This window comes from Nicotiana attenuata, unplaced genomic scaffold (assembly GCF_001879085.1).
Source record: "Nicotiana attenuata strain UT unplaced genomic scaffold, NIATTr2, whole genome shotgun sequence".
Classification (NCBI taxonomy): Eukaryota; Viridiplantae; Streptophyta; class Magnoliopsida; order Solanales; family Solanaceae; genus Nicotiana; species Nicotiana attenuata.
In genome coordinates this window covers 961,598-978,201 of record NW_017670299.1, presented here as the reverse complement: position 1 = coordinate 978,201, position 16,604 = coordinate 961,598, and the positions used below count along the sequence as shown (strand labels likewise).

Here is a 16,604-nt window from a genome sequence, read left to right as displayed (position 1 = left end):
GTACTTTTAAGCACTTCTTTTTAAGCTAAAATGACAAAAACAAGCCAAAAGCCAAAAGATAGAATTCCTAACTTATGGCTTAAAAGCTATTTTGGCTTAAAAGCCACTTAAAACAAGCCCATCCAAACAGGCTCGAAGTCTCTTGGTTCTTCAATATCCTTTAGCTGGATTTGCATAAGAAAGATTCAAAGAGAAACTCAGAAAATATGAGAGCTTGAGCTTTTGATAATTTGAAATAAGGGTAAGTGCTTATCTAATAAGGGAATGGGGGCTGGCTAGTTGATGAAATGAATGTCATAAATCCATCGCTATTCTGATCCCTTGAGGAGACAGGAATGCTTGGCTCTAAGCTGATTGGTTCTCCTTTCAAAAACTCTTAGCCCAGAGAAAAGCTCACGTAACGTGTAAATAGGTAAAGTGGGTGGCACAAGACTATTTGTATGTTGAAAGATCTAATCTCAGACCCATTCTAATATTTTTTTAAATATTCAAAGTTTTTACTAGAGCTCGGTAGGGCTCAGTTGGAGTACTTGAGACAAGTGTTGACATGGTTCCAGGTGTTTGGTCTAAAATTCCTTCTTAGAGAGGATGCAAAATCATCCTAGTTGGTGAGGTGGAAAACATAGAGGCATTAGCACAAGTTTGAAATTGCAAGGGGGGGGGCGCTTCCTACTACTTTTCGAAATACCACTTGGGATCATCTTTTCTTACACTGCCCAGTGGCAGCAAATATATGGCATATGTTCCTATCAGTTTTTGGAATTAGCTGGGCAACTCCACAAAACATAAAGGTAGCAGTGGAAAGTTGGAACTCTTGGAAAGTTGACAGGGCCATCAAGAAGATCTGACAAATGATCCCAACATGCATTTTTGGTGTATATGGACAGAGAGAAATCGCAGATGTTTTGATGGCATTTCAACTCCCAACTGCACCCTGAAGTCTAAGTGTTTGATGAATCTGTTCAGTTAGAGTAATTTAGCCCCTGTAAATGATGTAATTTCCATGTTAGATTTTATTAGCTCTCTCACTATGGCTTAAAAGCCAGTTTTTTCCTTTTGGTTTTGGTTTTGCTCAAAGCTCTGACCTAGATTTTTGTATTTAGGAGCAAACTGAACCTCTTTCTTGTACTCTTTGCATCTTCTTGATGCCTTTAATGCAACATCTTACTTCATCAAAAAAATACCACTTGGAGCATCTTATAAGGACCAAACAGTTTGGAACCCGGTGATTGATAGGGTTGAAAAAAGACTTGCGGGTTGGCAAGAGAGATACCTATTCAAAGGAGGAAAGGAAGTGTTAATAAAGAGTACCCTTTCGAGTATACTTACATATTTCATGTCTTTGTTAAATGCTCAATTTCATATGGGACACTTCTAGCAGGGAAAGGAAATTTAACTTGGTAAATGGGAGACTGTCACAACACCAAAGTGTTGGGGTGGGCTTGGGATCAAAGATTTGAAAGCCTTTAACAGGGCATTAATGGAAATTGGTTGCGGAGATTACGGAGAGATGAGAATGCACTTTGAAGGGGGGTGATTGTGGAGAAATATGGGGTTTTTGATGGGGGTGGAGGGCTAAAGATATCACACTCCCTCATGGATGCGGGCTTTGGAAGAATACCTTGAAGGGGTGGGATGAGGATTTCTAGGTTATGTATCATTCAGGGTAGGTGATGAGAGTAGGGTAAGTTTTTAGAGACACAGAGGTGGTGTGGGAACGACAATTTGAGTATCACATTTCAAAATATATACAGGTTTTCATGCCAGAAGGAGATGTTAGTTCAACAAATACAATGGCTACAGGGTGGAGAAGTCCATGGGAGTTGAGGTCTCGGAGGAACTTGCAAGATTGGTAGGTCGCAGAATTTCATAGTTTAATTGAGAAGCTTCACAAACAAAGTTTTCCGCTGGCTAGCCATGATGTATGGAAATGGGGAGCAGGGAATAATGGCGTCTTTTCTGTCAAGTCCTAAGCTTCTGGTCTGGGAGTACACTTTTCAATATCTTTTGTTATGGATTCCTAGGGTTCCGAGAAAGGTTGTTTCACTATGAGGGGGCTATTATTGCTGTTAACTGGCATTTAGTTGGATTTTCCGTATCTGTGTGAATAATTGCTGTCTTTGAATGAAAAAATCGAACTAATGTTAGACGTGTAAGAAGAAACAGAAAGTTGGACGTTAGCTTTCTGAGCTTAGAGTTCTTGTCAGAATTGTGGCATGACTTATTACCAGTCTCCTTTTAGATTATTTAATAATGATCAGAGACATAGGACTTCAGTTTTGTGAGCTTAGGGTTCTTGATATGATACGCTCTTCCTGTGATGGACATCTTGTAAGCTCCTGTTCTTTAGATTTTAAAGGATTGACTATGTTTTCATTTTGGATAATGGGAAAGTAATCCTGACTAGTGCTTCATATGGTTTCAGAATCAGCTGCAATATTAACTACAGCAACACTTTGGTGAATACTGATTGATATGAATAGATTTTAATTAAACAGGATTCTCTACAATGCAGGCTTTCTTTTTTATCAAAGTGGAAAAATATTTGCTTTGATGCATTGCTCCTCTCAGATAATCCTATAAATGTTGTTGCATGGTGTTAGTGTGTTTATAGAATGAGGATGGTTGTCTAGTAAGTGAACTCATTTTATGGGTAGCAGAGACAACTTTCAGATTGTAGACATTCTAAATATATTTGTCATTATCTTGTCAGGTTGAAGATGCTGTTTCCCGTGCTGCTGATGGGACTTCCCCGATTCAAGAACTGGATTTCTCGTCTTTACGTGCTCAGTTAGGTCCTCTACCAGCTGTAAGACACCATGTTCATCCTCTCAGTGTCTTTTCCCTCATTTTGATGTTTCTATGCATGTCAACATGGCCACTCGTTATTTCATGGATGAATTTGTAGACTGACATCTTTGCCTTTTCTTTTAAGATTCTCCTGTGCGTTGATATAGCTGCAACTTCTGCAAAATCTTCAAACATATCCTGGAAGCTGTTAAGTCAGGTATGTGCCACAACTGTGCTTGGAATTGCATAGTACGATTCATGGCAATTCTATGATTGCTTTTATTCTAGTTCTATCATCATTTCTATGTCTTTGCCATATCTTCTTTCTTGATTTGGATTGTCCTTCTTTCTAATCACAATTTCATCATGGAGTGCCTTAACTAATGAACATTGAACATGACCCGGTTCACCAATTGCTCATATTGTCTGGTGTTCTTATGTCTTGACATTAAGTATTTGGATTTAACTGTTTTGTTGCATATTGTGGGTGTGATTGATTTAAATAGATCGTGGTATGCTGTTCAGGTTCTTTTTGATTGATGAATGTGAGATAAACAAGATTTTGCTTCTACGAGTTCTTGAATCAAGGTGAAGGTTCGATCGGAAGGAAATTGAGTCTTTTTGCTAGCCTTCTACACATGTAGAAGAAGTTGATGTATCATAAGTTGCTACAGGTCTACTCCTTGAAATTGGAGCTTCTAAATCTGAAAGACCTACCTTTGTTGTAGCTTTGGCTCTTGGATGACTATTTCCTTCACAAAGCGACGAAAAACACTTCCAGATGGCTCGCGTGGATTCCGAATAATCCCAAAGCTTGAGCTTTTTCCAGAGAAACTTCTACGTGAACCACCCCCCACTTTCAACCACAAAAAATTTAGGAAAAGTGGCTGTGTGCCTAGTGATGCTTGAAAGTTCATAAAGCTGATAACCACAATGTGATAAGAACATATAACAAAATTTCATAAAGTTGGTTATTACAGGACGTTTCAGGGAAGCGAAAATATCAGGCTTTAGTTTTATGATCAGGAGCGGTATGTGCTGCTGATGATAATTGTTAATTTTGGTATCGAAACAGTACGTATTATTCTGTCAAAGAATACACAATTTATAGGAGAAAATAAATCAATAAAAAAGGAAATAATTCCCTGATTCCAGACAAAGGGGTATTTCTAATCTAATCCCTAAGAATCTAAAACTTTCCTAACTTAGCTGATATGATTTGATCCTATATGATCAGATAATACAAATCAACATATCTGATTTGATTTGATTTGATTACACAATCATAATCAGATATTACAAATCTACACTCCCCTCAAGTTGGCATGTAGATATCCGACATGCCTAACTTGCTCGCAAGACTTTCAAATCTTGGTTTAAATAACCCCTTAGTAAAAATATTTGATGTCTGCTGATCTGTTGGCACAAATAGCAAGCACACACATCAAAAAAAAAAAAAAAATAGCAAGCACACACTTCCTTCTTCAAGCATCTCCTTGACGAAATGCCTATCCACCTCAATATGTTTTGTTCTATCATGTTGAATTGGATTGTGGGCAATGCTTATGGCAGCTTTATTGTCACAGTATAGCTTCATTGGTAAAGTTAGAGGTCTTCTAAGTTCCTCCATCATTTTCTTAAGCCAAATAATCTCAAAGATTCCATGAGCCATAGATCTGTACTCTGCTTCAGCACTGCTTCATGCCACAACATTTTGTTTTTTACTTCTCCATGTCACAAGATTTCCCCAAATAAATGTACAATACCCAGAAGTAGACCTTCTGTCAGTACAGGACCCTGCCCAATCTGCATCTGTGTATGCCTCAATGCTCCTTTTATCACTTTTCTTGAACAACAACCCTTTTCCCGGTGAGCTTTTCAAGTACCTCAAAATTCGATACATAGCCTCTTGATGTTCTTTTTGAGGAGAATGCAGAAACTGACTAACCAAGCTTACCGCAAAAGCTATGTCAGGACGAGTGTGCGATAGGTAGATACGTATTCCTACCAATCTCTGATATTGACCTTTGTCAATAAGATCTCCTTCTTTATTCCCGATCTTTATGTTTGGGTCAAGAGGAGTTTCTGCTGGTCGGCACCCGCTCATCCCTGTTTCTTTCAACAAATCCAGCACATTTTCTTTGAGATACCATTATTCCCTCCTAATTAAGCCACTTCCATGCCAAGAAAATACCTCAAGGGTCCCAAGTCTTTGATTTCGAATTCCTGATGCTAACTGGTCCTTTAAATTCTTCATCTTAATTGAGTCGTCTCCCGTAAGTATAATGTCATCAACATACACTATAAGTATTGTTATTTTTCCTTGTAGTGAATGCCGAATAAACATTGTGTGATCTGCTTGTCCTTGCAAGTAACCCAACCCTTTAACAAATTGAGTAAATTTTTCAAACCAAGCTCGAGGAGATTGCTTTAGACCATAGAGAGACCTTTTAAGTCTACATACCTTTATCCCCGATCGATTTTCAAAGCCCGGAGGAGGATCCATGTAGACCTCCTTTTCAAGTTTTCCATTGAGGAATGCATTCTTTACATCTAACTGTTGTAGGGGCCAATCAAGATTAGCGTTAACAGTAAGGAGGACTCTAATAGAATTCAGTTTGGCTACTGGAGCAAATGTTTCAAGGTAGTCGATGCCGTAGGTTTGAGTAAACCCTTTAGCTACAAGACGCGCCTTATATCTTACCAGTGACCCATTTGACCTCCTTTTCAAGTTTTCCATTGAGGAATGTATTCTTTACATCTTACTGTTGTAGGGGCCAATTAAGATACGGCAACAGTAAGGAGGACTCTAATAGAATTCAGTTTGGCTACTGGAGCAAATGTTTCAAGGTAGTCGATGCCGTAGGTTTGAGTAAACCCTTTAGCTACAAGACGCGCCTTATATCTTTCCAGTGACCCATTTGACTTGAATTTGATGGTGAAAACCCACGTACAACCCACTGTTTTCTTTCCTCGTGGTAGATCCATAATTTCCCAAGTTTCATTTTGTTCTAGGGCTTTCATCTCCTCTAAAATTGCCTCCCTCCATTCAGGAACATTTAAAGCAACCTGCACATTCTTTGGTATCTCAAAAATAGCTAATTGAGAAAGAAAAGTTGAATACGAAGGGGGCAATTTTTTATATGACACAAAGTTTGACATGGGGTGTTTAGTGACGTTTCTCACATCTTTTCTTTTAGCTATAGGAAGATCAAGATCTGAAGGAACAAGAGATGTATCAGAAATAGACACGTTTGAGGTACTACGTGGAATCTCATTACCTGGAATTTCATTCTGGTCTTGTTTAGTGGATGACTGACCATGTTGAGAGTTTTCGGTCTCTTTTCCAAGATTCTGGTTTCTCCTCGTGTTAACGCACAACTCTTTTGTTCACCGTTTTTGTTGTTAATTAGATCATGCTTTGATTTTACAAGTTCAAAATCATAGCCTTTATTATCTATAGCATTTTCATTCCTTATCTTTCCTAGATCATTATCATACATATTTAGCTCATCCATGTTTATCAGGTAACTAGGTTCTTTTTTATTTTGACTCATTCCCTCATTATTGCAAAACAACTCTTCTTCTACAAACTTCTCCCCCCTGAAGATGAGTGCCAAAAAAAGGTTTGGATTCAGAAAAAGTAAAATTCATAGTAACCACAATCTTTTTTGTATTCAGATCATAACAATACCCTTTCTGATTTGGAGCATAGCCTATAAAAACACACTTTCTTGCATGAGGTTTTAGTTTGCTCCTATTATGATCATGGTTGTGAACAAAAGCAGTACACCCAAACACTTTTAATGGCAAATCAGTAGTTAGCCTAGATATAGTAAATTTCTCTTTGTATATTTTTTGTCAGAATAGAAATTCGACTCAAAAGCTGAAATGCTCCCAGGCACGCTCCCCGAGACTCTTCTCTCTCTTCTTTTTCCTAAGACTCCACTACCCCCATCAAGAGCCAAGCTTCCCGCGTCCAAACCCCAGTGAAGTTCTCTGGCAACCGAGCCCTCACGCGCCCTCACGCGCGCGCCAACTCGCCTGTTTTTCTTGCGAGATCTCAGCCATGCGTTGGAGCGTGTGGCTTTTTCCGGCGACTTTTCAAACTTTTTTCTTCAGACAGCCTCTTCTCGAGGCTTTTCCGTGCCTTCCCTTTTCAGTTTCACCAAAATCTGACGACTTTTTCTTTTTCCAGCCATTAAACCCCAGATTCCGATGACTGTTTCCTTTGTTCAGTACCAGAAAACTTTCTTCCCTTCCTATATACTGTTTTCACCCACTGTGACTACTGATATTCCAACCTTTGAGGCTTTTTCTGGCCAGATCTCTCTTCTTTTTTGGGACAGCCGCATTTAGAATATGATGGAATCTACAGAGAGAAGCTCCTACTTCTCTCTAGAATCTAGAAAACTAGAAAACATGTCTCTCATCAAAGCTGCCTCTTGGCCAGCCCTAGAACTTGGGGGAAGATGCCATCGAAAGCTCGACGTAGGGCAGGAGCCGCACTTCTCGCTGTCTGAGGTGCACACTCTCAGGCGCAAGGGTTTCTTGGAATCTTGTCTGATTGGGTCATTCTCCAAATGGGTTGGTTCTGCAGAGGCTGCTAGGAACTAGGAAGCAGAGGCATGGAACGTCAAGGACGGGCTAAAAATATCGCAACTGGGGGACACTCATATCTCTTTCGTTTTGTCGACAAGTCTCAAGCTTCAAAAATTCTTATCAAAGGAAACAGGTGGTTCGATGGGAACTTCTTACGGTTCTGTAGAGTGGCAGTAAGGGTGACTTTTTTTTTGAAAAAGATAACATAGTTGTATATTGATATAAGACTTCACTAAAATTGTGAAGTCCCCCATAATTACAAAAAAAGGATGCCCTAGCAAAAATTAGGCACTCCTAGTCCTTCTTCTTCTTCTTATAAGGACTCTAAAACATCTAAAATGGATTCATGATCCTCCAAAAGCTGACCTTTACACCAAAAATAAAAAAGAGCTAGACATTTCATCTTAATCTTCTGAATGCTGCTAGACTTATCTTCAAAGCATCTTTGATTCCTTTCTTCCCAAACTGTCCACCATATGCATGCTGGGACAATTCTCCATCTCTCTCTTTCTCTACAAAGTGTGCCCATTTTACTCCAGCTTGCCAGAATATCAAGGACTCTTCCTGGCATTGCCCATTGAATTCCCCTCAGACTGATGAAGATTCTCCATATCTGAGAGGTGAACTTGCAGTGCAAAAAGAGATGGTGAATTGTCTCTGCCTCCTCTTCACATAGATAACATTTGGAGCACAATTGAAAACCTCTTCTAGTTAGATTGTCATGAGTTAGAACTGCTTCTCTTGCCAGTAGCCATGTGAAGCATGCCACCTTATGTGGTATTTTTACTTTCCAAATCATCTTCCATGGCCAACATTCCACCTGATTATTGGACTGATTGAACTCCTTGTAAGCATCTTTAACTGAGAACTTCCCTTGACTAATTGCCTTGCCATTTGATCATGTCTTGAACTTGGTTTGAGATGATGCCACTGAACTGCTGCAGAGAACTGTAGAATTCCATAACTCTGTCAATCTCCCAATCATTTAACAGTCTTCTGAATGTGAGATTCCATCCTTGGTTTGACCACACCTCTTCTATAGTAGCATTCTGTTGTTGACACAAATTGAAAATATCCGGGAATAGTCCCTTCAGAGATCCTTGGCCTAGCCAATTGTCCTCCCATAGTGAAATCTTTCTACCATTACCAACTTTGAACTTTGCCTTGTTGATTAGTTTTGGCCATAAGTTCCTAATTGATCTCCACAGACCGACTCCATATGGTCTTCTTACTGTCTTGGTTGTCCAGCTTCCTTCCTTTCCATATTTTTCCCTAATCACTTCTGTCCACAGAGATTGCTCATCTGCTGCAAATTTCCACAACCACTTCAGCATCAGACTTTGATTCTGCACTTTCAGATTTTTGATCCCCAACCCCCCTGATTTTTTGCTTGTAATTAGATCACCCCACTTAACCAGGTGAAACTTCTTTTTGTCACAGTTACCTTCCCATAGAAAGTTTCTTCTAAGGGCATCAATTCTGTTCACTACACTAGCTGGCATTGGAAATAAAGACATCATGTATGTAGGCATGGCATCCAAAACAGAATTGATCAAAATCAGCCTCCTCCCATTGACAAATACTGGTTCTTCCAGTTAGACAATTTCTTTTCACATTTTTCCAACACATTATTCCATATTCCTTTTGATTTGCTCTTGGCTCCCAAAGGCATCCCCAAGTATAGTAGGTAGAACCCCCACCTTCCCCCCCAAAACATTTGCCAGACTCTATATTTCCATTACATCATTAACTGGATNGAGCCACCCTGCATTGAATGCTGCCTCTGGTACAATAATGACCGATCTTCCCCTACCTATTACCCCAATGATGGAAATATAACGACCATAACTACTGAAATTCCTTGCACAGTATGTCTCTGATGTTTTATCTCTGGTTTTCCACCTTTTCACATAATTACCTTTCACCTTTGATGCTTCTTTCATGTTATCACACAGCCACAACATCGATTTTCTGCTGAATGTAGTCCTTCTGATTAGGTTCCTTCCACGCTCTGTCCATTCAAACCATTCTTCAGAATTTGTTGTACATCTCTCTATCTCGTATGATTTGAAACCCACCGCAAAGTATATAATGTTTTCCTTCATATTATAACTAGTTTGGAAATATCTTTGTATCTTAAGGAAGAAAGGGGATTTTCCGGCAAGAAAGACGCCGGAAAGGTTACTCTACAGTCCTAGAAAGTAGGAGAGAGAGTGTCCTAGGGAATTGTGCTTGGGAGCATTTGATTTCTGTGAGAAAGCACGGGAGAAAATATATTATTGATGTATGTAAGGGTGACTTATCTGTCAACTTTTCCACTATCACCCCAAAAAAACCAAACTCCTGACGTATACGAAGGAGTACGGTTCGTTCGAGAAATTGCTACCTCTCTATCTATTGCCTGATCGAATTAATCAGGTCATGTAGGAACAAAAGCTAGACAGATGGGTGGAGCACGATGGGTGTCTCGACCCTCGTTTCACCGGCGAATCATTGGTGGTCAACATGGTGGGTCTCCCGGTGCACCTTTGGTGTCTTGACCTATTCAAGAAGATTGGGGAAATGTGTGGGGTTTTTATTGATGTCACTTGCAGCTTACACGATCTCTCCCGAGTGAGGATTGTGGTGAGGAAAGGGGGCAGAATTCCTGTCTCCACTGGGGTGGAAGATGGCTACTTGAGTTATAGGGTTTGGTTGAGCCCTGAATTTCGCCCTATCTTTATGCCTGTGATAGTGGCGGAAGAAAAGGGACGGTCAAATAGAAGGGATGGGAGGGGAAATCTGTCTCTGAGGGGAGGGGAGGGCTCATCGGATCAGTGGACTAAGCCGGAATCAGACGTTAGATCGAGAAGAGACGGGAGGTTTGAATTTGGGAGAAGAAGACAAAATTTTAACAGGATGAGAAGACGTGAATGGGTTAGTGATGCATGCTGGAAAGGCAGAATGGCCGGTCCTCTTCTAATTATCATAGGGCGGGGCAAGTTTTCAGCAAGTATAGGCCTGAGCCTCCTCACATGGGCCCAACAACTTTTCCTAATTCTATTAGAATTGATCCTAAGGGACCCAGATTATTTCAAGTTGTGTCTGATACGGCTCCTAAGCATATGGGAACAATCGTTCTTCCTTTTTCTGCCAACGGTGCTTCACACAGTGGCATTTCTTCACCGAGCTCTAGTGACCTGCTCCCCTCTTCGATGGCCGCTGCTTCAGGGGCAGCACCGGCTAAAGGTCCGGCCTCTGATGGACCCAGCTCCATCGCCCCCTCATCTGCCCCTGGGCTTAGTTGTGCTGAGGTTACACTTCAAGCTGCTTCTTCTTCTTGTGGGGAGATTGTTGAGCATGTCCCAATTTATGTTAGTGTCGGACCTGTATTTCCAGTTAATATGCCGCCAAGGGTTCCATGCTCTCTTCCTTCCTGCTACCGTACTGGTGTTTCTGGACATTCCCATAGCAGCGGGGTGTTAATTTCAGAGGTTGCCACCCCTCAAGGAAATGGTGAGATCCTTACGGCACCTAAGGTTCCTATTGCTAGCAATGCTATGCTCTTGTATTCCTCCGGCAGGAGCAAGGAAAGGGTACATATAGAAGACGCCTATCCAATTTCGTCACGGATTGAAGAAGGGGATATGTCTTTCTGGATGGAGGATAAACTATTAAACTTTGGGAAGTTTCTAGGTGTTTCTTTTGAAGGGAAGGAAGATAGGGTGTTAGAACTGTTGAGGGAGATTGAGCAACAATCTTTTTATGATGGTGCAGGGAGGGAGTTGGGTCAAGGTGTTAAGCAAAATAATTTAGGGGATGTAGTGGTGTACCAGAGAAGGGGCCGGGTGTGTGATAGGGAGGAAGGGAGCTCGGCTAGGGGGTGGGGGGGGGGGGGGAAGGGGGAAGGGGGATATTGTTACTTATGGAAGTTAAGATTCTTTCATGGAATGTGAGGGGGATGAATGACCCAAATAAAAGGGCCATCATCAAAGTGGGAGTTAGAGAGTGGGGTGCTAACCTAGTTTGTTTTCAGGAGACAAAAATGGAAGTTTTGTGGGATGTGATTGTGAGGAGTGTTTGGGGAGGTAATTGGGTAAAATATGACTGGTTCCAGCAGTGGGAAGTGCCGGGGGCATTCTTCTAATGTGGGATGATAGAAGCTTGGAGGTAAAGGAGATTACGAAGGGAGTTTTTTCTTTAGCAGCATTTGTCAAAGATAGAGTGAGGGGGGTGGAGTGGGAATTTGGGGGAGTGTACGGACCGGTAGGAGAAGGGTCCAAGGTGTTTGTCTGGGACGAACTGGCCAATGTGATGGGGGAATGGGATATTCCATGGGTTCTAGGGGGAGACTTTAACACTATTAGATTCCCGGAGGAGAGATTAGGGTGTAGTCTGATTTCGCGGGCCATGGAGGAGTTTTCTGACTTCATCAACGATCACTTTTTCATTGATCTTCCTCTGTCAGGTGAAAGGTTTACTAGGGCGAGGGCGGAGGATTCCAACTCAAGGTCTAGACTTGATAGATTTCTGATATCTACCATATATGTTGTAATTTTGATATACCCTGTAAAGATATTGTTCTTGTTTCCTCCCCATCTTCTGTATAGATCTCCTCTCCCCCTTGATGCTTGTTTCATAGCATCGCAAACCCATATGAGATTGTTTTCGTCAACGCTAATGCTAGTAGTGAATCGCCTGCCACGCTTTGTAAGAGAAAACCATTTAATCTGGACATCTCCGATGTTAACAAGCTCAAAAGATTTATCCCCTGAAATAAAGAAAACTTTTTCCCCCATATTTGAAATTGGAATTAACACCGAACAGGTTCGCCGGACAGAAATTCAGAAAGAGAAATGGGGCACATTTCCCAAGTCAGAGCAAATCTTTTTTTGGGACACACAACTTCAAATATTAAATTGTATCAGTTTGCCGCTGGGATTCTTTGCCCAGTAAAGGTTGTTTTAGCCATGAACAGAAGGAAAAGAAAAAGGTTGAAAAAAGCTACTGCTCTGATACCATGTTAGTTTTGGTATCGAAATAGTATGTATTATTCTGTCAAAGAATACACAATTTATAGGAGAAAACAAATCAATAAAAAAAGGAAATAATCCCCTGATTTCAGACAAAGGGGTATTTCTAATCTAATCTAATCCTTAAGAATCTATAACTTTCCTAACTTAGCTGATATGATTTGATCCTATATGATCAGATAACACAAATCAACATATCTGATTTGATTTGATTTGATTACACAATCATAATCAGATATTACAAATCTACAATAATGACTAGATATCAAATTTTCTTTTAGTTACTGATAGTTAATCTTAAGGCTGAATAATATTTATGAGTAATAAAAGGAGAGAGAGAGGGCAAGTTCTCAGTTAAGAGTGCTTATAAGGAATGCAACCTATCCAACAATCATATTGGTTGCTGGCCATGGAAGATGATATAGACCATACAAGGTTGCTTGCTTTACATGGTTATTGGCAAAAGAAGCAGTTTTAACAAGACAACCTAACAAAAAGAGGATTCCAATTGTGCTCTAGGTGCTACTTATCTGGAGAGAAGGCAGAGACAATTAGCCATCTCTTTTTGCATTGCAAATTTACTATACAAATATGGAGAATTTTCATCAGTTTAAGGGGAATTCCATGGGCAATGCCGGGAAGAATCCTTGATATTCTAGCTAGCTGGAATAAAGAGGGCACACTTTCGAGAGACAAAGAGAGATGGAAAATTGTCCCAGCTTGCATATGTTGACAATCTGGGAAGAGAGGAATCAAAGATGCTTTGAAGAAAAGTTCGGTAGCTTCCAGAAGATAAAGATGAAATGTTTAGCTCTTTTTTATTTTTGGTGTAAAGGAAAACTTTTGAAGGATCATGAATCCATTTTAGATGCCCTAGATACCTTGTAAGAAGAACAAGGGTTATAATAGCCTGTTTGGCCAAGCTTTTTTTTTGGGCCAAAAGTGCTTTTTTGGTCAAAAGCACTTTTGGCCAAAAATTGAGGTGTTTGGCCAAGCTTTTGAAATGAAAAAAAGTGCTTTTGAGGAGAAGCAGAAGCAGTTTTGGAGAAGCAGAAAAAAGTAGCTTCTCTCCCAAAACACTTTTCTGAGAAGCACTTTGAGAAAAATACACTTAGGAAGCAGTTTTCATAAGCTTGGCCAAACACTAATTACTGCTCAAAAGTGCTTTTCTAATTAATTAGCCTAACACAAACTACTTCTCACCAAACGCACTTTTTTTAAAAGTACTTTTGATAAAAGCACTTCTCAAAATAAGCTGATTTTAGAAGCTTGGCCAAACGGGCTATAAGTGTCCTTTCTGTTTTGTTTTGTATGGGCACTTTCATTGTAATTATGGGTGACTTCACAATTTTAGTGAAGTCTTTATATTAATATACAAATATGTTACCTTCTCAAAAAAAAAAAAAGGGAGAGAGAGAGGAGGAGTGGAAGAAGATATGCTACTAACCTGGAAGAAGAGCTGTATTAGTATGGTATCCTAAATTTTATTCATATCCCACCAATGTGCAATGTACAATAATGCCCTTAATGGAAATTTTTATAAAGAAAAAACCTCAGTGCACTCGGATTTGGGTGTCCGTACGGGTGCAGATCTAGAGATTGGATAATTCATGATCTAAATTTTAAGATTGGGGGCACGAGTCGAGGTATGGAGGGTGCGAGATTCATCTATATCCAAAAATAGAGCTATAAAAATATTCCTAAATTACGAGACATTACGTGGAAAACTTACATGTAGCTTGTAGGCTGCAATAATTCAGTCTTTTATTCTCAAGTTGTAGGTAGGCACTGAAATCTACAGTAGTTTTTGTCTTGAGAAATCAAAATGCCAATTCTAATATCTACTTTCTCCGTAGTTTGTGGTAAAAGAACCCAATGTTGATTGACCAGATCCGGTACGTATCCCACATCCATACTAGGGTCAGTGTCGTGTCGACACGGGTGCGGCACCACAAATGAAGAGTACGCGCAACTTTGTTAAGCACTCCTCAAGTTGGTGTATAAATGTCATATGTGCCAAGCTTTTCTGGAGTACTATGAAACAAGTAACTTGCTACTCTCATAGCTAGGACGCGACCAAGCTCTAGTTTTGATGAAGGGTCTGTGAAGTAATTATGCAGCCTATTTCTCCTGTATAAAGTTTCATCAACTTCATGCTTTGTTCTTATCGTGTTGGACTGGAATCTGTGTATATTAATCGTTGCTTTGTTATCACTATTCTATCCCATAGGATAATCAAATTTAAAGTGAGATCTTTTAACCTTCAATCACAACCCAAGTAATTTATGGATGGCATGGCCCATTGTTTGAACTGCTTTAGCTCTTGACATTCAATAGTAGGTTTTCCTTGCACCAGCATTACCCAATCCCCACTTACTATTGTAAGATATATGAGCTAGATTGCTATTAGTAAGAGAGGGCAGAGCGATATGGGTGTAAGCCACAGTCATATGATCAAAATTAGATAACAGTAGACCGTATTCGGGTGATCCTTTCAAACTAAGAGTGCAATAAACTATTACCATGTGGAATTTTAAGATTGTGCATAAGAGGCTTCTGTCCCAACGGGAGATCAGGATGTGCGTGAGATAAATCAATCTCCAGCTTGTCTTTGATATCTACCTCTGTTGAAATAAGTAAACATATATTTTCCTATGTTTTCCACATTCCTGTTCCTGAGCTGAAGTTTATAGCTTCAATATTGATGTTATTTATGGTTAAAGTTGAACTTTGGGGTATGCAGGCTCAAGTTATGTTGTCAGAGATTTACCCTGGTAATTCCCCTAAAATTGGGTCAACCTACTGGGATCAGATTCGTGAAGTGGCAATGATATCTGTAATCAAGCGCGTTCTTAAGCGTCTACAGGAACAACTGGAACAGGTGAGTGGAGTTGCATTAGTTGGTGAATTCTCTATTCCTTGATTTACTTGTACTGGTAACTATAATTTTGGTTTAAGTATGGTGTATGCGTTATATGGCTAAGTTTCCCTTCTATTAAATGCCAAATGTCCCTTATTTAGCCAAATGTTTTTTCAGCACATGAAGATTAAGTATGGAGTAGCACTAAATATTTTTCTTCTTTCTCGATTTCTTTTACTTTTTTATAGATCTGTTTGCTATATGTTTGTCTCCGTGCTTTGATTTGGCATAACTGGTAAAGTTGTTGTCATGCGACCAGGAGGTCACGGGTTCGAGCCGTGGAAACAACCTCTTGCAGAAATGCAGGGTAAGACCGCATACAATAGACCCTTGTAGTCCGACCCTTCCCTGAACCCCGCGCATAGCGGGAGCTTAGTGCACCGAGCTGCCCTTGTTGTGTCTGCCTCTTTTTCACTTTTACCTTGAGGCCGGGGGGGGGGGGGGGGGAGGGGTCTATCAGACACAACCTCTCTACCTTCACAAGGTAGGGGTAAGGTCTGCCTATACTCTACCCTCCCAGATCCGACTTTATGGGATTACACTAGGTTTTTTTTTGTTGTTGTTGTAGACCCCGTAAACTTCACCACCCTATTCATTGCAAACCTGGGAAACTACAACTTTCTGCTAGCTTGAGATATTGGAAATGGGCGGAAAAGTTCCACAAAAGGGGCTAACTGCACCAATTTTTTTGCTTCCAAAAGATGATTTTGGCTCAATTCCCTGCTCTAAATTTCATATTTCTTTAGAATTATTTCCACCCTTTTATTATACTCTTCCCTAGCGCCACCGTAATGGTTGCATGGTCTGGTTTGTTCCCCTAACTCTTTGTCTGCCTCCACAGTGCTTGCGCTTCCACCAAAACTTTGTCACCATTTTCCTATAAGGCTTTATTAGAAACTCTTAAATCCCTAACCGCAAGACTCCTATCTTCATTGATGTAAATGATTAACAAGAAGGTACTTTTTCACGTCCAACCTGTCCAATCGTATTTGTAGCTTCTCCAATCTTTGTGCCATTGTCGCTGATATGTGTAGTAGTGACATGTAGTATGCTAGAATGCAGACAACAGGCTCTTTATCAGTATCCTTTCCTATCTTTGATAAATCTCTCTTTTATCATCCAGCAAGCCTCTTTTGAAACTTCTCAACTACCAGGTGTCATATTGTACTGCCCTTGTTTGTTGCACCTAAATGGAAAACCCCATTAAATTACTGGAAGAGAGCCAACCTTACAGTTAAGAGCCTTTGCCTAATGATTTTCTTTTCCATTAGAATTATCTT

The 16,604-nt window shown here is 40.2% G+C and overlaps 1 protein-coding gene across 2 annotated transcripts in view; it reads left to right on the top strand.

The window, feature by feature from the left end:
• LOC109237452 overlaps nt 1-16,604 on the top strand; it is an 80,856-nt gene that overhangs the window by 23,853 nt on the left and 40,399 nt on the right. For both annotated transcript variants that reach the window (XM_019403759.1, XM_019403760.1), the window contains 3 exons: nt 2,714-2,809; nt 2,936-3,007; nt 15,148-15,285. In XM_019403759.1, the coding sequence (XP_019259304.1) occupies nt 2,714-2,809; nt 2,936-3,007; nt 15,148-15,285 (306 nt within the window). The remainder of the gene's footprint in view (nt 1-2,713; nt 2,810-2,935; nt 3,008-15,147; nt 15,286-16,604) is intronic.